This window comes from Mytilus galloprovincialis, chromosome 6 (genome assembly GCF_965363235.1).
Source record: "Mytilus galloprovincialis chromosome 6, xbMytGall1.hap1.1, whole genome shotgun sequence".
NCBI classification, from domain to species: Eukaryota; Metazoa; Mollusca; class Bivalvia; order Mytilida; family Mytilidae; genus Mytilus; species Mytilus galloprovincialis.
Window position 1 is genome coordinate 76189984 of NC_134843.1, and position 25184 is coordinate 76215167.

The 25184-nt window shown below is 31.9% G+C and overlaps 1 protein-coding gene across 2 annotated transcripts; it reads right to left on the bottom strand.

The window, feature by feature from the left end:
- Positions 1-289: 289 nt before the first annotated feature.
- LOC143080346 (uncharacterized) lies at positions 290-24915 on the bottom strand. Of its 2 annotated transcripts, XM_076256153.1 has the most exons (3): positions 24792-24915; positions 14792-14916; positions 290-3562 (listed from the first exon to the last, which is right to left on the bottom strand). In XM_076256153.1, the coding sequence occupies exon 3, from the start codon at positions 3543-3545 to the stop codon at positions 627-629; it is 2919 nt and encodes a 972-aa protein (XP_076112268.1). In that variant the 5' UTR covers positions 3546-3562; positions 14792-14916; positions 24792-24915; the 3' UTR covers positions 290-626. The 2 variants fall into 2 exon arrangements, with proteins under 2 accessions (XP_076112268.1, XP_076112269.1); XM_076256154.1 differs by lacking the exons at positions 14792-14916; positions 24792-24915 and adding an exon at positions 5727-5882.
- Positions 24916-25184: the final 269 nt, after the last annotated feature.

The following is a 25184-nucleotide window of genomic DNA, read 5'->3' on the forward strand; positions in this document are numbered from 1 at the left end:
AAAATGCGTGTTAGTCCTTAACGCACGTCAAAAATATTCTTCGGAAAATGCATATTACAAGCATGTTACAAGTCGAAAATATGACAGTTCTTTTTCGCTAGGTCCGGTGATAGAAAACGTTTCAATTTGTAAGTTTTTATGAACTCCAACTTTTTGAATTTACATTGGAGTTCGGTATTTTTGTTATACATTTTTCCTGACGCTTTTGTGGTATTATCGACAAAATGTAAACATGTGTTACAGACAGAATTATTCCATGATTTGTTTATAAGTGTACTGAATATCGATATAATGATAAACGTTAAACAATTTATTAGTAATAAATAACATTAAATATGATACAATGCTATATAACAATGAATATTAATATCAATATGAACTGGCGCTATTTTGAAAGACTAATGTATTGTTTTTGATCTTTGTAAAATAACATTTTTTTATGTCAACTGGTGACCTTCTTGGAAATTATAGTCATTGGAGTTGTTTCCCTTTTGTCACTGACGTAATACTGTGCAGAAACTAAGCTGATATGGAGTAGCTTTCTTTTTTAAGATCGAATTGAGATCAGTGTGTAAACATTAATTTTACCCAATGTTTTAGGCAGGATTTATAAAGTTCGTTTCCTGTCAAAATTTGAATACCTTAATGTCTCCGTTTTCCTGTGTTACAATAAGATGTCCAAATGGACTGAGACATACGGCAATAGGACTAACCAGACCGTCATTGGATGTCATCACTACATATTTGTATTTCCCATCAATCCCTAACATATGAATAGCGTTACCATTTTTGTCGGCGATTAAAACGTTTCCGAGTCTGTCCGTGCACATTCCTCGTGGATCTTTAATTACACTCTCATTCATTGATTCTTCGTACCTAGCTTTACCGTTTCTACCTAGACATATCAAATTGTTTCTTGACTGACAATCAGAGACAACTATTTCCCCTTGATTATTTGTGCATATATAATATGGCCATGTAAACAACAGTCGTCCATGTTGACGATAGTCATCGCGGTAGGTTTGTAAAATTGCGCCATCTACCGTCAATACGTCAACACACTGTCCACCAGAGGAACAACATGAGACCACAATACAAGGATTTCCCGGAACGGAGAACGCATCACATGCAACTCCGCGGTATTGTTTTGCAGTTCTTATTCTCTTCCGTATCCTCATAACTTCGTCTTTTAGTATAACAAATATGAGAGTTGAAAGTTCCGGAAGTGTGACTACTAACTCTGTACTTGATATGTCCACTATTCCGTGAGGCCAACTTGGTACTGATGCCTCCCCCACGACACATCCGCTTGGATCAAATGCTTTAATTTTCTTATTGTGAAAGTCTGTAATTATCGGCGTGCCGTCTTCAAGAACTGCTATATCGATTGGCCAGCATTTCTTTGAATCTCCATCCGTCTTGCCGTTAAATGAAAATAACAAGGGTATACTCTTTGACTTTTGCATATCAGGTTTAGCAGGTACCGGTGGACGTGGCGGTGTGTTCGATTGTAGTTCAGTATTGCTAGGTGATATGTGATTTCCATTTGAATTTATCGGGGTCTGTTGTAACTGACCGTTTAAACTGTCAGACGGTATGCTACTGTTCAAACTTTCGGTCTTTTTTGGTGACATGCCTTCGTCTCTGTTCTGTTCTTGGTTTTGTGTTTTAGGCATAGGGATTGTGTCGTCTATCACGTCTTCTATAGATTTATAGCGACTTGGTTGAGATTTAGATGTTACAGATGATGCTACAACATTACCTTGTTCTTTCTTTTCTATATTTCGTCTGCCAGTAGGTGGAGAAAATGGCGTAACCGTAGCTTCGGGTGGTAATGGTGGTTTAATTGAAGTTCTCGATGTACGGGAAATATTTCCCTGAGAAGTAATCTCAGAGTCAGCTTTTCTTTCGGGCGATAAAACATTTCGTTGTGTTGACGTTTTCACTGAATCTCGTCTATTTTCGTTATTTAAATTCCGAACAGAAGATTTAATGCTATCTCGGTTTGTTTTTTCCTCTCTTATATCAGCATTACTGTGCGATTTTGCTCGAGATACACTCGGATATCTCGGTGTTCTAGGTTGTCTCGGTAATGTTCCGGCACGGTTAGGTACAATCCTTTCATTCGGTTTCACATTATCCTTATGAACACCTCGCATAGGAGTATTACGTCGTCTAGGAGGAACAGGAGCGGCTTCTTGTGAACTTACCGATTCACTCGACGTCGAAGACAAACTATTTGTCGGAGTTGAAGATTTGCCTGATGGTTTTTCAACTCTAAATGTACCTGTTCTTTTAATGGTACCTGTACGATTTTGACTTTCGTCCTCATCGTAGCCATTCATACTCAAATAGTTTTCTTTGTTTAAATCTACAACATCTATAATCCTACCAAACGATTTCATTTCGAGAATTCGCTGTAAACATGGATCTATGGAAAATTTGTATCTCGTATTCAGTTTGTTTAGTTTCGCCTTTTGGATAGCAGACCTCATGTCATCAACTTGGACTTTGATAGTGTCAAAGAGCGACAGTATTTCTGAATCACTTCCGAATTTCATCAAGTTTTGTAATAAGTTGTCTGTATTTTCAACGTTCTTTTTCATTTCGTCAACATCTTTCAGCCTAACATCGACTTCATTCATAGTGGATTTATGTTTCTCTTCTAATTCGCCGATCAGTTTGTTTTCTAGATTAAGTAACAGTTCGTTTATTTTTGATCGAACGTCTGACAGTTCTGCAATCAAGTGTGTCTTGTTGTCTGCAAGTTCCGACAACTCTTTGGAATGATCGTTTGCCCACTCCGATAGAATTTCTCGTTGTCGCAGTAAATCTTTGTACACATATTCAGTTTCTGGTTTTAGTTTTTGAACAGCGTCTGAAACCGTTTCAACCATTTCACATCGTCGATGTTGAACTGCAACACATGAAGAACAAATTGCAGCATGACAATCGACACAGTAAAACTCAATTATCTTGTCTCTATGATAAGAACAGGGTATATCCTTTCTCGTGCTCAATATCGACTGCATTGGATTACTGCGCATGTCTTCCAGAGATATCACCACGTGCTCACGACATGCTTTGATGACGTTATGCGCGTTGATGCAAGATTGACAAAAAGCTATTTTACAAGTCTGGCACCAGTTTTCAGCTTTATTTCGACGTGATTGTCCTTCGATACTACAAGATTCACAGTGTTTTTCTGTTGAGTGCATATCAAGTTTCTCCATCAAACTTTCGATAAAATGATTATCCGGGAAAACCTCTGCCCATTGCTGAACATTTCTGTTTCCAATGGGAATGTCGAGTTGTATTTCTGATCGACATACGGGACATGAGAAGCATTTACTAGTCTCGTTACAGTTTTCATCACCACTAATAACTACTTCCGGTTGACTGTCGTCCAGCAGTTTATTTAGAGATTTAGCCAGACAGTCTTTACAGAACGTGTGAAGACATGGTAACAGTTTAGGGCAGCTGTATCGTTGGATACAGATCGGACACACAAGAAATTCTTCTTTGATCTGTTTTATGGTTTCCATCTCAAATCAGTTATTCCCTGAAATAGAAAAACAATTTTAAGTATTTTATATGAGTATGATAACGCGGGTATGTTGTGCTTTCAATTAAAGAAAGATGTTAATCGGGTTAATAAGTGTACCTGATTTATTAAAATATATAGCATAAACAGATTATTTCACCCTCAATATATTTAACATCACAACCACGCCCCCTTTTGCTAAAGTGTTTACTTTGTCCACTTTCCTTCGTAAATTTTTGCATTATTATGTCGGAATGAAATCATAAATTAACAACTGATGAATCTTTGGTAGAAGAAACGCTCGTTTGGCGTATGTTATGTAATGTTATGGTCTGCAGCCCAGGTATCTATGACGAGTTAATTAATACCATTTAGTTTTGATAGTTGTTTTTTTATACATCTTGAAACTATAAATAACAGCTATACTCTTTCCTATTCAAATTTGCATTGTTTCCATATGTTTACCTTTGTACAGGAACAAATAAATTGGAAACATGCAAGTTCTTTTAAAATACAGATAACAAAGAAATGAAAGATCATAGCTTGTGAGATTGAAAGAAATTGAAATTATTTTACGAAAGCTTGAAATAATCGAATTAAAATTGGAAAAGCTCTGCGTGTAATAACTTTTAAGCTGGTCAAAAATTCGATTGAACATTATACAATTTACTGATACATTTTTTAATTCAATACTACTAGTACTTGAAGACTATCCGAATTAAAATGGATGAATCTTTTATTCATAACAATTTCCGTGATTCATCACTAAAATCCTTTTTTCCGCTTGGCTTTTTCGACCGATTTATTATGTCGTTAAAAAAGAATATAAAGTTATGAATAGTTCATATATTAAAATATGAAATACAATATATACTGTGTTCTTTTTTTTTATATTTCAAAAAAGCTACATACTTCAATTAAGTCACTTCATCGTATTTCAAAGCTCAGTGAACTTTGGATATGAAATAGTTGTACTAAATGTAGTTCCGAGTAACTGATCTATATCTAAATTTGTTTATACAATTTATGATCATCCTACACACAAAGTAAGACACATTGTATGAAACATAAGAGCCTTAAACATATTGATAAATATCATAATTATTTCAGAAAAAGATAACATTTAAAATATTGTGTCTACGGCATAGACAATATACGCAACGACCGTGCCCTCAGTTACTTAAAGTTAGAAATAAAAGATTTTAAAAATATAATTCTATATCTATAGTGTTATTCCTGTTAATTATGTAATATGCTGTTTCAACTATTCTTTTTGTGCTCAATTTTTGTGAGCTGTTTATTCAATTTAACTGATTTTTTTTTATTCTTATCAAAGTGATTTCGCATGTATTAAATTCAACAAAGTTTCGGATTTTAGTCTTTGTTACTTTTTATTTATGAAATTTTATTTGGATAATAGATTTTGATTATTTCTGAGATCATTGAAGTCTCTGCTGAAGTCATTTACGAGTGTTCAAAACTCAGGTTGTAACATGTGTAAAGCCAGTTTGTTTATTGTTAAGGACGACATGTTGACCTCTAGATGTCTTTTGCTTTAGTCTTACTGACTTTTGAATGTGAAAGATCTGCCCATCAACCCAAAACACTGACAGGGAATCCGTGTTCCATATCCTTTACATTGTCCTGAGCCTGATAATATGAATTGTATTTTTAAGTTGGGGGTGGGGGTTAAAAAAAATAATGGTGTTTCCTTATAATTTTATACAGAAACATAAAAACTCATCAAAGATATCAGACTTATAATTTGGTACGTCATAAGCACGTTTCGTTTAAAGACTCATTAGCGGCGCTCGAACCAAAACAGTTGGAAGGTCAAAACATTGACATTCTTCTTCAAATGTTAGAGCGCAAAGTCCACATAAACACTATAAATCAATGTTGGAGAAAAAAATATCTTCTCTAGGCTCAACAGAATGCGCTTTTGTTATCTACAGTCAAATGGATTGACGTACACAACTGCTAACGTTGATGTATTGGAGATATATTTCTTTTTCGTAAGATTATCCGAGTATGCTTTGAATAATAAATTTATACTATTACGTATAAAAGATTACGACTAACAGACATGAGAACAACTTGCACTTTTTCATAGAAGAAATTGCAGGAAAAAAAGTTCGAACGTTAAAATATTGTCAACACACATATATATATATATTCCTACCTGAATTATAAATCAGATCCACATTTTACTTTCTAATAGATCATTTGAAATATCGAATATTAAAACTCTGCACATGTTTTGATTTTCGTCCGTATATTCAGCTAAACAAATCACACCTTTATGCTATCAATATACTTCATAGGTAAGGACACCTCAGGCAAATTATTAAATCTGTTAGAGGAATTTATATATTTATTATAGTGTAGGATAATGTATGCGTATGGACTTTAAAAATTTGTCATCAACGGCCTTTCGTCATAAACACGGAGTGTTTTCTTTCAATTTAAAGAATAGATGTAATAAAAATATTTAGTTTCAGTGCTTGTTTTTCTTCAACTTTTGATCATAAGTTTCTCAAGTTCAAAATAATCATCGTTCATTTCCCCTTTTTAATTTTTATTGACTTTGATATGTTGTTAAGTGCTTACATGGTTATTATTGACATCAATGATATACGGTGTGACTTTATTAACGTTTTAATTACTGGAATCATCCATAATTGTTTTGTTTTAAATTAGGCCGTTAACTACTTTTACAATTGAATTGTTTCATATTTTTCTTGTCTGGACTTTCTATAGCCAACTAAACGGTATGGGTTTTCTCATTGTCGAAGGCCGCACGGTTGCCTATAATTGCTTACTTCCACTTCATTTGAACACTGTTAGATAGTTGTTTCACTGGCAATCGTACCCTAAATATCTCCTTATTTTCATATTGAAGTAAAAGTTGTCACAATTTTTTTTAATGATGATGATGAGGAGGAGGAGGAGGAGGAGGATGTTTAATGTCCAGTAGCCAGTATAACATTCACATGATGAGAAGATGTTTTCAACGCGCTAGTTCACAAAACACTCTAGTTAAGTAGCAACGCACAGGAAGCTTTGTAGGCATATCCGGCATGTATCATTGAGACTCTGAGCCGATCAGTCTGCAGAAACAGCAAATACCTAAATAGCGTCTTTAATTCTACCCGGCCAGAGATTCTAACTCCTAAGACAAGCACGCCATCAAGGGAAAATCGAGGCGATGCGGTGTGAAATATCACAAGACCATATCTCAAGTATATAAATATTACGCTTTCGTTGGTTCTTTTCTGTCTAATCACCTCATCAACCCTTTTATCAAAATTAATTCTTTTCATTTTTGGTTATATATTTGTTTTAATGAAAGGGATCTTTTATTAGAAATGCGTGTATGATATATATAGGCTGCCACAGCAACCGAGACACCAGTTTTATAGCTTATGACATGGACATGACATTGGCACTCACACCACATCTTCCTATATCTATGTGTTTCTTAACAAGCTGGAAAATACATCCTATAGAAAAAAAAATCGTTACTTTCATAAAAGATTTTTATCATCATTTTTTATGGATACCCAACGAGGCCGATCTGCGACAATGAAGAACACAGATAATAAATTAACAAGCATAGCTCATACGAAAGTAGTCATACATATCAAGTACCACCGATGTCAATGCTGCTAATTGCTGCTAATATAATTTTATGAGAGATATTGTTACGCTGTCTGTGTCATTGAAAATGATAAGTAAAATACACTGAGGAAAAAAAACAGTTTATTGAATCAAACTTATGTAAGGTGTTCCTTGACTGTCATAGTTCATGTTTGTCTTATTCAGAGGCACTTAACGCATTAAAGATTTCTTTACCTTAACCCGAAACCAGAAAAAAATAGGTATGTATTTAAAGAAAGAGGTCTTGAGTGCCAATAAATATTTTATAAGCAGATTAAGTCCGTTTAAAATGCCATGTTTTATCTTTAGTTTTGGTTTATATTTTATTCAATGCTAACAATATCTACTCTGATTACTTTTATCAACACTTTTAATAACCATGTACAAACGGTATTAACGAGGACCTATATAAAGAATATTGGACCTATTATGAATTTCACACGTCCTAATTCAATTCATGTTCTTAATGCAATACACATTCATTTGTAATTTTCCTAAGATGGAATTATGATGTGATTCTTTAATTTATTTTTAATGTAAATAAACTCTGCCTTAGGTCGTATGACAATACTAATATTACAAACAGTTCATATGTCTATTCATAGTTTAAGAATATATTTGTCTTGAAATTGAAAAATATAATATATATATCCTCTGGCTCCTGTTTAGTTTAAAACCCGATGTTCAGGAGTTTATCATTACTTTCCATGCATGTATTTTTCTGTTATATTCTTCTAGTTCTGTCCTGAGAATTTGATAAAAATAATCTGGATGCAACTAAAATTTATTATTGTTATGTTAGCATTACTATATTCGTGCATATATATATATATATATACTTATAAGTTATAACAAATATATGCAACTGCACTGTTTCAACTTGAGGTTTAATTGTAGTACAAGATGGACAACACAAGATTATTTTTTTTAATTCTTTGAATTTTCCATCTTTTTAAACAAAATTTATTTCCCGAATGTGGAGGCGAAAAGAGATATATTTCTCGGAAAATAAAAATGAAAGAATAGATAACATGTATCTTATTTCCAGTTGATGTCTTTTCAAAATTTTATTTTAAACTTATTTTGAGCAAGTTATCACTAACAGTTAATTACAGGGACTACCCAGTAACTGGTGATATATCAGGATCATTTGCAGGCATGATGAAGTTGCAAAATGAAAAAAGTGTCCGTATCATGTACAGTATTATTCAATATATTCAAGGATTTGTATAGTCAAATACAAATCCTTGGAAAAACTAAGCATTTTTTTAACATGCCTGAACATAATTGTACTATTCTAACCTTCAATTTCTAGTGAAATAATTAAGTTTGGTACTAATATAATTTGATATAAAATTATGTTTTATCACTGTCAATAAAACTTACGTCAAATCTTTTTTATTTGAATTCCCGATTAATAGTACAATAAAGAAAGAAAAACTTGACTCGTATACATTGTCTGTTAAAAAGGAAAAGTAAAATTAAAGATCTGTTATCTAAAATAAGTCCGGAATTAAAAACGTGATTTGGAGCGATTTAGATCCTATCATATAGCTAGTGTAGGTAATAAATTCTTGGTGAAACGAACATTTGAAATCTGATATAAAGGTTTTTAAGTCAGTTTTGTACCGAGAGGTCGCAAATTTGGCAATAACTTTAGAGCCTGACAGGTATGAAAGGTTATATTCCAATCATACAGGTGCTTAAGTTAAACAAAACGATAACGAGGTTTGAATAATGCCACTAGTGGAGCAGGATCTGGTTACCCTTCTTGAACATATGTACAATGTTTTAGCTGCTTTTGTGTCGCTCAGTCTGTAGTTTTCAATGTAGAGTTAGTGTTTTATATCTATTTAGTCTTTTATTATCTTTCGTGTTTTTCAATGGCGTTGTCTTTTGAGTTTTGAATGTCCCATGAATAAGAGATGTGGATATACACGAAGGAGACAGTAACCCAAAGACACCATAAACTAAAAGATATCTTAATTGAATGATTCACACGAAAATCTTAAAGTTACACGTGGATTTCACGACAACTTTTTAAAGATCTATAGTAAGTCAGAATGTTTATGTGAATTCTTTTCCCCTTCAATACCAATAATATATATATTTATTAAATCACACAGCAATTACGGCAATTGGAAAATATTTTAAAACCTTCTATAAAAGTTTAACTTTAGTTTACAAACACATATCAAAAGCCTCATTAAAACGTAAAAGTATGTAAGGTTGATGATATGAAATAGTGAGGCTTGTATAGGGTATATTGGGATACGGGATATTTGCAATTTTAATTTTAGGTATATGGGATATTTATTCTAAAAGTAAATGGGATATGGGATATTGATGCATTGATAAGGATATTGAATTTTTAACATGAACAAAAATAAGTGGAATTTAAAAGTTAAGTACAGAAATATTTACATCTCACTTGATAAAATTGCCCCCAAAAAGTTTAATATTAAAGGTCATTTTAGTGCTTTGTTGATATTAATTGAGTTAATGGTCGTTTTATTTAAAAGTCATCCAAACCCAAGCGAAAAGTATTGATCTATTTTCGATATTTATATGCTCATATGTACTGATAATTTTAAAAGTATTTGTTTTGCTTTCCATACTTCGTTCCTTATTGTTAATTTTCCTCTTTTTTTTGGATGGTGATGTTCCTTTGGCACTGTCTTACAGTGTTTGTATATCACAACACCTCCGCTATGTCCGTGTCTGTTGTAACGTTTTGGATTTTAATGAACGAAATCTATGTATTACTGGTAAATAATATTAAGTCAGGATTTCGTTACCACAAATCACTTAAAATCTTTACTAAATTCTAGATTTGGTTTTGAAGTCTGTAGAAAATTTATTTCAAACGGGATAGCATATCCTCATTTTTACGGAGATGTTGCTAACCGTGCCATTGGATGCTGGATGTGTAATTATTGATAATTTAGTCTCAGATGCATTACTTTTTATTAGTTGTAATTGGCTTTGAACTAGCTGTCAGTAACTGCAAGTACCGTCTCAAATCTGAACTTAGTGTCTCTTTTTGTTGATGGGATGTACAAGTACTTGGTCACGTCCACTCTCTGTTTTTGTTAGATGTATTTCTATCTGTATCCATCTGATGAGTTAAGCCCTTTTCAACTGATTTGTATAGTTCGTTCTTATGTTGTACTGTTACACCACTGTACCAGGTTAAGGTGAGGGTTGGGATCCCTCTAACATGTTTAACCTCGCCACATTCTGTATGTATGTGACTGTCCAAAGTCAGGAGTCTTTAATTCAGTGGTTGTCGTTTGTTGCTGTTTTACATATTTGGTTTTTGCTCATTGTTTTATACATAAATTAGGCCGTTAGTTTTCTCGTTTGAATTGTTCTACATTTGTCATTTCAGGTCTTTTTATAGCTAACTATGAGGTATCATGAGCTTTGCTCATTGTTGAAGGTCGTACGGTGACCTATAGTTGTTAATTTCTGTGTCACATGGTCTCTTGTGAAGAGTTGTCTCATTGCCAATCATACCACATCTTTTTTTATATTATATGCTCATATGCATTGATAATTTTCTTGAAATAATCATAGATTTTTGTTAAATGTATCCATCTGATGAGTTAAGCCTTATTGTTGTCAATGTTTTTATTTGTTTTGATGCTTTATATGATTACAGGATATTTTCTAGTTTTTTACCTCTTATTTTTTACGTGGCGTGGCGAGGATCTTAAAAGGTCTCCTCGTTTCACAGATTAATGCTCTGGTGTGCAAAGGCTGTTTTGCCAGACAAGCTGGGGCCGAAGGACGTCAGAGCACGTCCCATATCAAAAAGTAGATATTTCGCTGTATAAACTATGTTAATAATGAATAATTACTAAATAATCAATGTAAATTAATATATTTTCTTTCTATTACTGGTGTTGTGAGGAAGGAAATTAAAAAAAAGTAACAAAAATATTGGGATCTATGTAATTCATCAAGTTCAAGATCACAGAGTCAAATGTTGTGTTATTTCTTTGCAAAACAAGGACTGTTGTAAAAATATTGCAAGTGTAATGTAGGTACATTAGCAGAAAGCTTTCTTGTGTTAAATTTTGAGTTATTGAACTTGCATGCTAAATATCCACTTTTTGATATGGACGTGCTCTGACGTCCCACAGTCGTTGGATGTCAGAGCAATCTCGGACAAGAGACAGGGTTGAGTCCTTCTGTTCTTTCCAGCATAGGTTAATGTGTAGGATGAAGTTTCTTATCAATGAAAGAAGAATGCTCAAGATTATATTTTACAGCCATATGCATCACGGTTTGAACAATTAAAAAAAAAGTCTGAAATTAGACCCCTTACACTAAATTTATCGTTTAACATCACATAAAAAGAGATTGTTATACAAGGCTCTAAGATGGAACACTTCATCTTTTGGACACATACATTGATATTCTTATTTAACAATAGAAGTATGCACTAAATTTCCTTTAACACAGTTCGTTTTCCCAGAGTCAAAATTGTTGACGTTGTGATGACGTCATGAGGAAAAAATGGACTTGGGAATGAATTTATAATGATTTTTGGGATATTTCAAAATAGTTTTAGGGATATGGGATATTTGTATAAAAAAATTATTGGGATATTAGGGGTAAACATTATAGGGATACGGGATATTGGAATAAAAACTTAATGGGATATGGGATATTTATACCCCCCCCTAAACAAGCCTCAATAGTTATTGTCATTTTATTACTACAAATTGCTTCAGTAATAATTTCCTATCTTAAAAAGACAATCATCACGGTTGTAAAGTAAGATCTGCAGGGTAGGTAACAGTCACTGGGTTATACTCATTTGCATATTTAATGCAACTTAAAAGGTAACATTTAACATATAGATGTCATTCTTATCAAAGTTAATTTACAGTCATTTGAAGAACAGTGTCTGATCTTTTTTATTTTATTTTTTACGTACATTAACTTTTTTAAATTTTGTTTGTTTTCAAAGAGATAATAAAGAAAGAATGTTACGAAATAGTCATCGAAAATGTAATTTTAAATATTATTGCTTATGATTTCTCAAGCCAGGTACTATCTTTTATGTTTGGGAAACATTTAAATTAAGTTTTCTTATAATAATGTTCATTTTTACGATTAAAATTAAAGAATGTTCATCTCATCAATTTTTTTTGTGTGTTAATTTGAACTATTGCTAAACGAATAGTTGAAATATGTAGTACGACACTGAAATCTCTAAAATGAAGAATTTATAAACAAAATTCCAAAGGGAAGTAATCCTTCTAAATGTCTGGTTATCGCTGATCTCTTCAGTATATAACACATCTTCGTCCTTTTAGCCTTTTGAGACTACTAGTGCTTCAGTACTGGCAATATCAATGTGTCAAAGGTACTTATCGAAGAGTTGACTGATTTAAAGTTGGGCTAGGGGTTGGCGAGTATACGTGCTTTATTGCAAGCGTTTTGGGCAACTCTTAGAAAAGAATATCATAAGAAGCTTCCTCGAACTGAAGGTTTCATTTATAACAAAGTGTGCTTGAGTTGTGTGTATCTGGATAGAAATATATATGGTATTTGTACAAATGGTTTTTATAGATATATTATTTTTTTTTAAGAAAGGGCAATGCTTATATTACATTCAATAAAACTAGTGGTCTGATATTCTGTTATTCGCTCTCAATAGTCTTTTACTTTTAGAAAAACATGAAAACTACTGAAGGATGGATGGAGCCTGGCAGTCAACAGTATATATCATCTACGATTTAACATAACTTATAAGTAGAATAACAAAGATCTTAATCTGGAAAAACAAATCTCCTGACACCTAGATCTTAAGAAATTACATAATTACAGAAACGGAATAAATATCAAATTACTGAACTTCACAAAGCCCAATTTTGCATATTTTTTTTTCAATTTATAAATTGAATATATATGGATATATCAAAGAATTGCAACACCTCAAGGAGATATAGTTAAACTTATTTTGCTATAATTTCATTATTTCTCCTCTAAAAAGAGTAGTTTGCACGCAAGTGAAAAATATTTTCTCAGTACTGAATGGTTTGGACCACCAAGCAGTGTGTCCCTGCGTAACCTTTAAATATCATATGCCTTATTAAAACTATTACCTACAGAATGAAACATATTAAATTTAAATACGAAATATTATACATCCTTTCAAAAACTAAGAACTTTAATGTTATACAATGAAGTATCTCTAAATACTTATTTTAAGTGGTTTTAGGGATAATTAATATTTTCATCAGGGTTTAAGTGGTACTAATTAGGGGCTAAAACTTGAAGGAGTGACCAAATATATTTACCAGTAATACTGTTATATATATTATAGTTGAGAAGTTTAAATCTATTTAAGAAAGGTTATTCGTAGATTTAGAGATAAATAATTGGTTTCGTTCATTACGGCACCTACTTTAATTGTGTTTATGATATTAAGCTGTGTACTGGTCATTATAGAAACTATGCTATGCCAGAGAAATCGGAAATTTCTGGTTTGATCAGAAATGTTTCCAAACGACTACAAGTGAGACGTATAGCTAGCTTTAAAACCTGGTTCAATTCACCATTTTCGACATAAGAAAATGCCTGTACCAAGTCGTTATCCATCGGTTTGATGTGTTTGAGCTTTTGATTTTGCAATTTGATTAGGGACTTTCCGTTTTAAATTTTCCTCGGAATTCAGTATTTTTGTGATTTTACTTCCTAATAAAGATTAAACTTTATAAATATCGTGCGTTCAAAGAGTTTTTCTATATTAGTCTTACTCGGCACCGTTGAGAACTAAATATGTGAAAGTTAGGTCTATAGGAAACGTAGAAGTAGAAACATTATCTATAAGAGCTATATGACAGAAAGGGACCTAAAAAGAATTGACATTTTTTTTTAGACAAGTATGTTCTAATCATGTCAGTCTCGTAGCACGGACTTAACTGAGCTGATGATACCATCGGGTACTAACTTTCAACCAGCAGTGGTATCGAATCCGTGCTAGTCAGAAAACAAAACAAATCTTTCTAAATTTTGGCGGTTCCAAAGCTGTGCCTTCTTTCACATATAGTTAACAAAAAGATGTTTTTTTATGATTTTGCAAGATTTAAGGATGTACTCAGGTCAGGTTTCGGAATTTTTGTCAGATGTTCGAACTCCTTGGTTTTTTTTGTTACGACACAGGGTAAAATATTATACTCCATATCATCAAATTTTCTTTTCTTAGAAGACTTCAATAGCTCACAAAACGGCCGTTTTTTTCACCCAACTACATCCTTAAAATGAATAATTTTAAAACAATTGAAAGTACTGGACATTTAAAACGAATCATACACGTGTTAGTATCCTTCTGGCTTTTGTTTTCATAAAACAAAATGTGTTACTGTTACTGTTGTTCAAAATGTGTTACTGTTACTGTTGTTGTTTTTTATTATTATTATTATCATCATATTATAAAGTTTTCTGTATATTGAGGAAAGTAAATCTTTCTCTGGTTATGTTTAACGACACGTGATGATATTAACATTGGTTTAAATGATAAGGGGAGGTTTGGTTTATAGAAAAGGGAAACTGTATTTTGTTACATACCTATAATATATTAGATGGCTTATGACCAATAGTTTCTCAAGAACTCCATGCATGTACTCTATTCGTCGATCTAGTTGTTATTTTGTTCTTGTCAATGACCGAAAACAGTATCTTTTTCTTTCAAGCTGTAAAAGAAGAAAAAAGAACTTGTAAATATCGGAAGTCTAATCTGTTGATGCACAAAGTCAACTGTGTATAAAGTAACAGTCATGACAGATACGCATTTTCAGACCACTAACACTTACATCTACAACCCATTAACCTTATTTTTTAAAAATATGTGAAATACATATAGTTTTTCAGAGGTCTTTCGCTATTGCACTTCTGATTAAATAAATAAAAGAAAAGAAGATATTTCGAAGGCACTTGTCTTCGGAAAAAAAAACTAATATACATTATTTTGTTTTCAGAGACAAGTAGCTGTGAGCCAATGACAGACTTGTTTACTTGCAAATCTCCGTCTATATGGCAGATATACTGTTTCCAGATCACGAAATGTTTTGTTTACCAAAATCATTGGCAGTCAAAATAAACAGAATTTATATACTAGTATGGAAAAACTGTTGCAAGAGTACACAGTAGTATTTCCATTTTACAATGTTTTCTGATTTAAAACATGTATTACAAATAAAATGTTGGTAAACTAAGCAAGATCACCATTTAATAGTTGCAAGTTCATAACCAATCAAAAAACTGTTTAATAATATGCAATATTACATTTTAAACAAACAATCTGTCACTAGATAGTTAAACTTACCTTTAATTTGAAATATTAGATTAAATATTTAGGTAAACATGTACATCCAATACGCAACCAAATAATTTATATATATTGATGTCATGTAAATAAAGGATTAAATTTTAAACAATCCTTCAACACTTTGTATCCAGTCGAGCGTGAACCGTTTAACCTCTCTATCCACTTTAAAAGTAAGGGTTCAAATTATTTTTGAAATCCAACTTCTTAAATTTTCAATCTAAATCTTTTCGTGTTTTCGTTCCATTTGCTTCGGAACAACGGTCAAGTTAAAATACCCAGGGTTGTTTTCATTTATAAATAGGTATAAAATCCTATAGAAATGTACCATAAAGAAAAGTTTAAGAATTTATTTACAAAGCTTTATCCGGATTTATGCGTCGATTGATATTTGCTTTCTTTATGCGTCTCATCTTTGAAGATTTTGTCATAAATTTAAATTTTAATTGGTACTATTTTAAATTAACTATTGTTATTCTTGAGGGATGACAGGTTTATTAACCGGTGGTCAACATTCAAGTGGAAAATGTTTTTATTGGTTGCTTAACCCGGTATTTAGACTAATTTTACTGGACATTCTAGTACGCTTACCCGGAAATCTAAACAGTCCAAAAGGATTATTTATGCAATTTGTGAAGTTCAATATTGAGATATTTGAGATAACTCACTGGTCAGCTGAGTCACCGACTATTCATTTTTGTGGATACACGGATTTTTTTTCTTATGACACTTGAATTAAAAAAAAACCCAATGAAATACAGGAGAGAAAAAAATACATTTCTATGATATTTTAAGACTAAATTGGTATCATTACTCTCCATGGCCACACCAACATGGCAACACTCCCTTTTGTTTACTATTACCTAGGAGGGTATATTAGATATACTTTTTCTTTTTATATATTGCATTGTCTAATTCGATACAAAAGACCACTTATCTATAAGTGGAATCATGTTTTTTCATATATTAGAATAGATTTTTTTCATGTTCTTTATTTAAAAAATGTAACACTTTTTTAGCTCACCTGGCCTAAAAGGCCTTGTGAGCTTTTCTCATCACTTGGCGTCCGTCGTCGTCGTCGTCGTCGTCGACGTCGTCGTCGTCGTCGTTGACAATTTTTCAAACATCTTCTCCTCTGAAACTGATTTTGAATGAAACTTAAAATGATTGTTCCTTAGATTATCCTGCACAAAGTGTGTGCTTCGATTTTTGATCCGTCAAAAAACATGGCCGCCGTTACTTAAAATAGAATATAGGGGTCAAATGCAGTTTTTGGCTTATATCTCAAAAACGGAAGCATTTAGAGCAAATCTGACATGGGGGTAAAAATGTTCATTAGGTCAAGATCTATCAGCCCAGAAATTTTCAGATGAATCAAACAAACCATTGTTGGGTTGCTCCACTTAATTGGTAATTTTAAGGAAATTTTGCAGTTTTTGGTCATTATCTTGAATATTATTATAGATGAAGATAAACTGTAAACAGCAAAAATGATCAGCAAAGTAAGATCTACAAATAGGTTAATATGACCAAAATTGTCAATTGACCCCTTAAGGGGTAAATGTCCTTTAATGACAATTTTTCACAATTTGTTCATCATATTTGCTAACTTTAAAAAATCTTCTCCTCTGAAACTACTGAATGGATTTGGATGAAACTTAGCATGATAGTTCCTTAGATTATCCTGCACAAAGTGTGTGCTTCGATTTTTGATCCGTCAAAAAACATGGCCGCCCTTACTTTAAATAGAACATAGGGGTCAAATGCAGTTTTTGGCTTATATCTCAAAAACGAAAGCATTTAGAGCAAATCTGACATGGGTTAAAAATGTTCATTAGGTCAAGATCTATCAGCCCAGAAATTTTCAGATGAATCAAACAACCCATTGTTGGGTTGCTGCCACTTAATTGGTAATTTTAAGGAAATTTTGCAGTTTTTGGTCATTATCTTGAATATTATTATAGATAAAGATAAACTGTAAACAGCAAAAATGATCAGCAAAGTAAGATCTACAAATAAGTTAATATGACCAAAATTGTCAATTGACCCCTTAAGGGGTTATTGTCCTTTAATGACAATTTTTCACAATTTGTTCATCATATTTGCTAACTTTAAAAATCTTCTCCTCTAAAACTACTCGACCAAATTCAACCAAACTTCATTAGAATGATCAGTAGGGTGTATAAAATAAAGTTTGTGTTTTATTTTCTATTTCGTCAAAAAACATGGCCGAAGGCATTGTTTACCAGGTGAGCGATTCAGGCTCTTGAGAGCCTCTTGTTTTTAGTTTCCAAGTTTACAAATAGGAAATTAAACAAATGTGAGAAATGTAAACGTAATAAACTATAATACTTTCAATTAAAAAGTTTGTAAATATATTCATCAAAAAAAGATCTCTATTTCAATGTATTTTCATTGAATCTTTAAATTGCATATATATCAAATAGAATCAACGACTGAACGATTTTTATTCCGTGACCTGTACATTGTAATGTGCATTCCTGTCTTAACATTGCAATGCAATCCTTTAATCAGATTGTAAATCTTATGTATTTAACAACACAACATATATAAGCCCCTGTTCTATTTTCAAATGAAATTTATTCTACTTTGAAAATTTTACCTCTGCATTATATTGAGGACAGTCAACAAGTGCATGACGTACTTGCAATGTTAATTTACCAATGTAGCAACATAATTGACAATTCTGAACTGATTTATAATAGATACGGAAAGGTAATACTTATATAGTTTATAACACTTTTAAATTGATAACAAATATATCGAAAGGAGCATTTTAGAGTCAATCAACAAAACTGGAGAAGTTTGATATATCTTTGGCATATTAACAGTAATTATCGTTATAATATCGTTATAAATACATTCATAGGTGTACATAGATTGTCCATTTGTTGCAACAGAAGTTTTGAACCAGTTTCAATCATAAATATCTTCTCAACTAGTGGGTTATTTCACTCAACCTTTTGTTTTATTTTTTCTTTTAATTGCAATGAAACATCTTACTTCACATTAGATCTAACGCAATAAAAATAGTGTTTTCTGTGATATAATCTGACAACTGAATTAGAGGATCCTGACTTTCGACTGGTACATTTAATGCAGTTGGCTATCACATGAATGGGATACACTTATCCTGGTATAAACCTGGTACAGTGGCGTAACAACACAATATGAGAACAAACTGTAAACAGTCGTTGGCAATATCTTAATCCATCAGATCGGTACGAAGCACCAAAAACAATAACTCGATACACCAAAACTAACATTGAAACAAGTACAAAGCAAAAACCGACTAATAAATAAACCATACTCTCCAAGACTATTTTTTCAAACAGTGCAAAGTAATAGACATGCAATAATACCAAGATACAGCAGTAATCTCAAATCGGAGTAACAGGGGGGATTTCAGCTCAACAGTCACATCGATATAGACCTAACAGTGAATTTTATTACAGAGTGTCTACTTGTTTATTATGGTTACTTTAAAAACCCGATTAGACTTACTAGTATGCAGATACAGCGATCTATCATATAGTCAATAGATTGATCAGAATTTTCTGTTAAATTCGTATGATGACCAATGGTCTGGATGAGGTTTACAGAATAGAGAATATTGGACCAAAATTAAAGAAAATTGGCCAAATAAGCATAAAGAAAATAGACCTAAACCATAATGATAGAGATTAATAGAGTGCATACACACACATATATATACATAAGGACTGGGGAATAATAATAAAAATTAATTTAGAATTACTGATAGACCTCCATCCAGACCCCCATGTCTGCTTCCGTCATTTGATTGGCAATCAAGGCACGAAGCTCGGTGTATCTTCACGCATTGAGAAAACATTGCAGTTGCTGAGCTTACTTTCTAAATATGCTTTAATAGTTCATAATAATCAGGTCTGATGAGCTTTTGTACATTTCGATTGCAGAATTCGATGTACGTTCCAATATATCTACAGCTTTTTTTTAAGTAAAACTGTGCTTTGGCGAACCGATATAAATTACCAAGTTATTTTGACCTTTGAGTCGCACCTGTTGTTTGAAATACTTATCTAAAAGGTTATTGGCTTTATTTTTCTAGTCTTTTAATGAACTCGACGATTTTGTTTACTTTTCAATATAAGGTCTACTTTAATTCACCTGTCAATTTCTAACTGAAACCTCTTTTATACAAAGAACCAACAAGTCGTCTTTATTATAAACTAGTGGTGGTTGTTCATTTTGGATTTGTACAAAAGCAATTTGGGAAATTTAATTCTGTTTATTTGCTTTATATAACAGTCATTATACAGTAATATGGATATGGCGTCGGGTTGCTTTTTTATATCAAAAATTGGCTATCTTTTATCGTTTATTTAATATTGATTCTTATTATTGTAAATTACTTTTTAACTTGAGTATGAGGGACCATTTATGGATTTAAACTAAAAGGACTGTGTATGAACATTAATTAACATTGCTATATGTATCGTATTCAGTTTTTAACTCGAGCTTTTGTGGTACATTATGAAAAAGATGTGGTATGCTTACCAATGAGATAACTCTCCAAATTAACAGCTATAGGTCACCGTACGGCCTTCGTCAATTAGCAAAGTCCCTACCGCATAATCAGCTATAAAGGGCCCCGAAATCACAATTGTAAAACATTTCAAACGAGAACACTAACGGCCTGATGAATGTACAAAGAATGAACAAAACACAAGAATGTAACATAGGAACTCACGGCAACCAATGAATTACAGACTCGACAATGGAAGTGTTTAACGACCTTGAATGGCTATACAGCCCTTGCATGATCGGTTTACAGGCGTGGCAGGTTTAGACATGTTAGCGGGATCCCAACCCTCCCCTAACCTGGGACAGTGGTGTAACAGTACAAATTAAGAACGAACTATAAAAATCATTTGAAAAAAGCTAAACTCATCATATATTAAACATTGTTTGTTTGATTAATTATTCAAGTTGCTTACTAAATTTAAAAAAAAAATACTACGTCGGGTCAAAGCATGACAAGTACTGGATTTACAAGATGTCAAAACAATAGTTAAATAATACAAGTTTGTCACATACACTTATAAACATGTACAGTTAAAAGCATATAGGTTTGTAGGTATAAAGGTAAGCGGGACATTGTAAATGATACAGTTGCATACTTTGCTGCAGTTGATATGATAGATAAGATTGTTCTATATTCAAACCATTCAGAAAAGATTTTTAAACAGGAAATAATTATGTAATTTTGAGTGTCGTATAGCATATAGCAACTTTAAAAAATATTACAACTCGAATATCTAGCTGAAAAAAAAAGAACTTCTACAAATCTCATTTTTAATTTATCATGCACATTTCTACGAGAAAAATAAATATATGGCATTTATACATGCTTGTATTTTGATAGGTGATTGTTTAAATTATCTACATTTAATAATGTACCCTTTTTTAATCTTGAATTGTGAATTTTCACAACGAAAAGTATAGCCTATAAAGCACATTCCAACTTTTCCCACTAACAAACTGATTTCGTGACGACCTTATACCTGGCAACTTATAAATCTCCGAGGGCTAACTAGAGAAATCCAACTCATACAAACTCCAAGAGGTCATTATATATTCAGATTATTAAATTCCTGTCCTTTTATTTTGATAATATTTTGAAGTGGTAATTTTTCCTTCTGTATGTAATAAAACCAGTTCGAACTACCTTGACTAAATTAAGTGGTATTAAAGTCTTTTATATTCTTTTAAAATCGTCTATACTATTTGATCTTGGTGATTTTTAAACGATTTTCAATTATATATCGTTTTTGAAAACTACCGATTTGTATAAATTGATTTTAAGTGATAAAACGGTTAATGTATTTCTGGAATTGAAATTTCATTTATTCAATGTTGTATCACAAATGACTTTCTGGTGAATATACAGAATCTAATTTAAATCCTTGATATGCCATATATTAAGTTTCTTGTCCAGATAAAAGGATTAAAAGGTCATAAAGTTGAAAAACTAACATGTTGACAGAGCTATATTTTCAATGTAGAAATAAGAAGATGAGGTATTATTGCCAACTAGACAACTCTCCACAAGAGACCAAATGACACAGAAAGTAACAACTATAAGCCACAAAATTTGAAGTTTGTATTTCAAATACTTTTAAAAGACCAAAACACGTGTTTTATGGGATTTTGAAAAATCACATTTCATTTCATTACAAATGATGCTTGCTATCTTTTAAGTATCTTTTAAGTATTAACGGTAGCCAGGAACATTTGATTATCTATAATTTCATAGCAAGTATAGAAGTTTCGATCAAGGGATAATATTAAGGAACTGTATATTTAAATATAAAATTCCTTGATAATATTTAAGACACAATTAGTTTGACAAAGCTTGACGATATACGAGTTAAAATTTATTCTTCCTTTGATATCTTCCCCCACTGTTTTATCAAAGTTTAGAAGGGATCATATTTTGTAAGTGTCCCATATATACTGTGGGTGTATACTTTCGACTATTGGAGTGGCAATCCTATGCCTAGTTAGACGACACAACATAATCACTGGAAAGAATTGCATTTTTCCAACGTGTACATTGCAGTGTACAAATGTTCAACAATTAAAAAACAAAATATCATGTTTCTCACGAGTTATCTGCAAAGATTTTCAACATTCATTACTATTTCGGGAATAAGCACCCTAGTTATCTATTGCACGTTTTTGCTTATGATGATATATATATCTGAAAGGAATAAGAACTAATGATTTTGTCTTTTGATATATCAAGTGACAGTTTGCGGTTTTTGTTGTTGTTTCTATATCTAACAAAATGATTATGTAGCAACTAAATATGTAAATGTGGGACCACAGTAACCACAATACTCAAAACTTCGCATTAATATAATTATAATACTACGTATACATGCATTAATGCACGTCTTTAAATGTCAAAAATGTAAAAGGAATATTCTGTTGATATTTGACTTTAATTAAGTCAACTGGCAGTTTTCTCATACTTTTTTCACGGCGTCACGATTTTGAGCATAAAAGATCAGTGTTTTTTTTTATATATTGTAATGCAGTATAAACAACAACAACAAACAAGAGGTAATTGATGGCATGAGTGCAAAATAAAGACATAAATCAATAAATGAGAAAAATGGCATGCAGGAGGGTCAAATGTTTTTCCTTTTTTTTTTCGTGCAGTCCTTTACAGTATAATTTGTTGTCAAGTTCAAAAAACAAATGTCTTTTAAATAACTGACAAAACAAATACATCAGTTTTATGACATTTCATTTGAACTACATATATTGTCCATTGAATTAAAAAAAGCTTTTACTTATTGCGTGTCCTTACGTATTTAGAATGGGTGTTCCCATAAAAAAAAATCATAACAGTCGTATAACAATAAACCTATTAAATGAATTAGTCGAGAAAACTTATGAAAAAAAGAATGGATTCAATTTAAAAATAAATTTGACATTAAATCATGATTTTTGACACAATGACAACCTTTCAACTATAAAACAATTAATTGTTAAGGACTGAAGTATACAACTTAGAAAATGATGTTATTTTTGTCATTTATTTAAAATCATGTAAAAAGAAATGGCACCAAATGAAACAGTTCAACGGGAATTGTGATCGGGGGCAAACGGAATAGTCTTTCCCCCAAATCAATCATAAGCCGCTCTACATTGTCTCAGTCAGAGGAGGACAAACTGAACCAGAGACCGTAGAGATGTAGAACAGTAATACTGTCCCTTATTACAATTGTTATATCCTCGTATTTTATAATAGGCGGTTCTTGTACTTCCACATCTTATTACTATTTTTTAAACGTATATTTCACCAAGAAAAATCATTGAAATGTTCAAATTGTAAGAAATATACACAGGTTATGATCAGAACAACCAAATACGTGTGTATTGTCAGTGGCGGATCCAGGGGGGGTGTCCGGGGGTTAGAACCCCATTTTGTTGCCGATCAATGCATTTGAATGGGAGCATATAGTTGGAACCCCCCTCCCCTTTACTCTGTGTTGGGAACCCAACCCCCCCTTTTTTTTTTAGATTGGCTGGATCCGCCACTGATTGTTCTGTAATGGTCTGCAACACAGTGCATTATATTCAACTTGGTGCTATTGTTACGAATATAGCAACGGAAACGGGGTCCTAAGCAATAACCAAGGAACATTTAAGCGACATGTGTTAGGAACAATAAATATCCTAATCAACTTTAATTATTTTAATCTTATTATTTAAACAAATATAAGTACACAAAAGCTTGCATATACATGCATTTAAACAAGGACGAATTCCTTACTAATACCGCTTATCTACTACTTAAGTCTAATATAAGCTCTGACCACAATGCTTGCCTATGTCTGAGGCCAAATAAAAGTAATCAATAAATTACTTCAGAGTACAATCAGAGTCAAGGTCTACATAAAGAAATATAGTGCCAAATTAAATATTTGATGTGTGTAAACTGTCGTCAGTTTTATGGACATTTATTATCACTGCTACGTGAACTGAACAAATTGTTGTAACAATTTTGACATGCAATATTTATTCGATACATTTAAAGTAAATATATACAATTTTGATAAATGGTTTAGGGATCGATTTTGACAAGTTATTGACATCAAACAGAAGAAAGGACTACTGATATTATAGAGCGAAATTGAGAATTATTTTTTGAAATTAGTATTTTAAATTTGAAATGATTTGAATAAAAAGTGACAAATAGATTTCCTAAACTTTCGATACTAAACTGAAAAGAGGAGATTTGCAACAACATTTAAAAGACACGGGAAGAAAACTCCTTTTTTGTAGAAATGATTGAAATTTATAAACTGTTACAGATTAAATAAGTAAAACATATAGTGCTAGGCCATTTTTTATCAACGAATTCACAAATGCAATCTATTTTATTAACTGGAGATCAGATATTATGCCGACTATAAGTCTTTTTTACCATTTTACAAGATCATATCGTGCTTTTAATATTTAGAACCCATCACTGGACATTTTTACTGATTTGCAGAAACATCGTTTCACAAGGTGATCGCATATACAATGCTTATCCATAATGATCGCATATACAATGCTTATCCATAATGATCATACAAAAAGACTTGTATACCCGAAAAAGACAAGTTACATTTATATATAAATTTAACAAGAATTCAGAAAATAACATATATAAGTACTTACCAAATTAAAAAAAAAATCTGTTGACGAGCCTTCAAAGATAATATTTCATCTGATAAACTTTTCCCTAGGCTCACACCAATATTAATGACATTATACGCCTCATATCGATGCATTTGTTAGATATTAACACTTGAATAACCACAAAAAGTTTATATATACATTTAATATAAATGTCTTTAAATCACGTGACGCTTGTCAATACACATCCCTTTTCGGAATAAATAAATTTGATGAATTATTTCTGTATAGATATTATATCAGTTACGAGTGTTTGGATTGTTTAGGTTTTATGATATTGAACGTCTAAAGGTTTTATTAATCTTCACACATATTTTGTAAAAAAAGTGTTTACGTAATACATTTCCTAATACCATTTGGCACAAAATTGGAAGT

Coding starts and splice junctions, on each gene's coding strand:
- LOC143080346 (XM_076256153.1), bottom strand. CDS start 3,545: ATGGAAACCATAAAACAGATCAAAGAAGAATTTCTTGTGTGTCCGATC.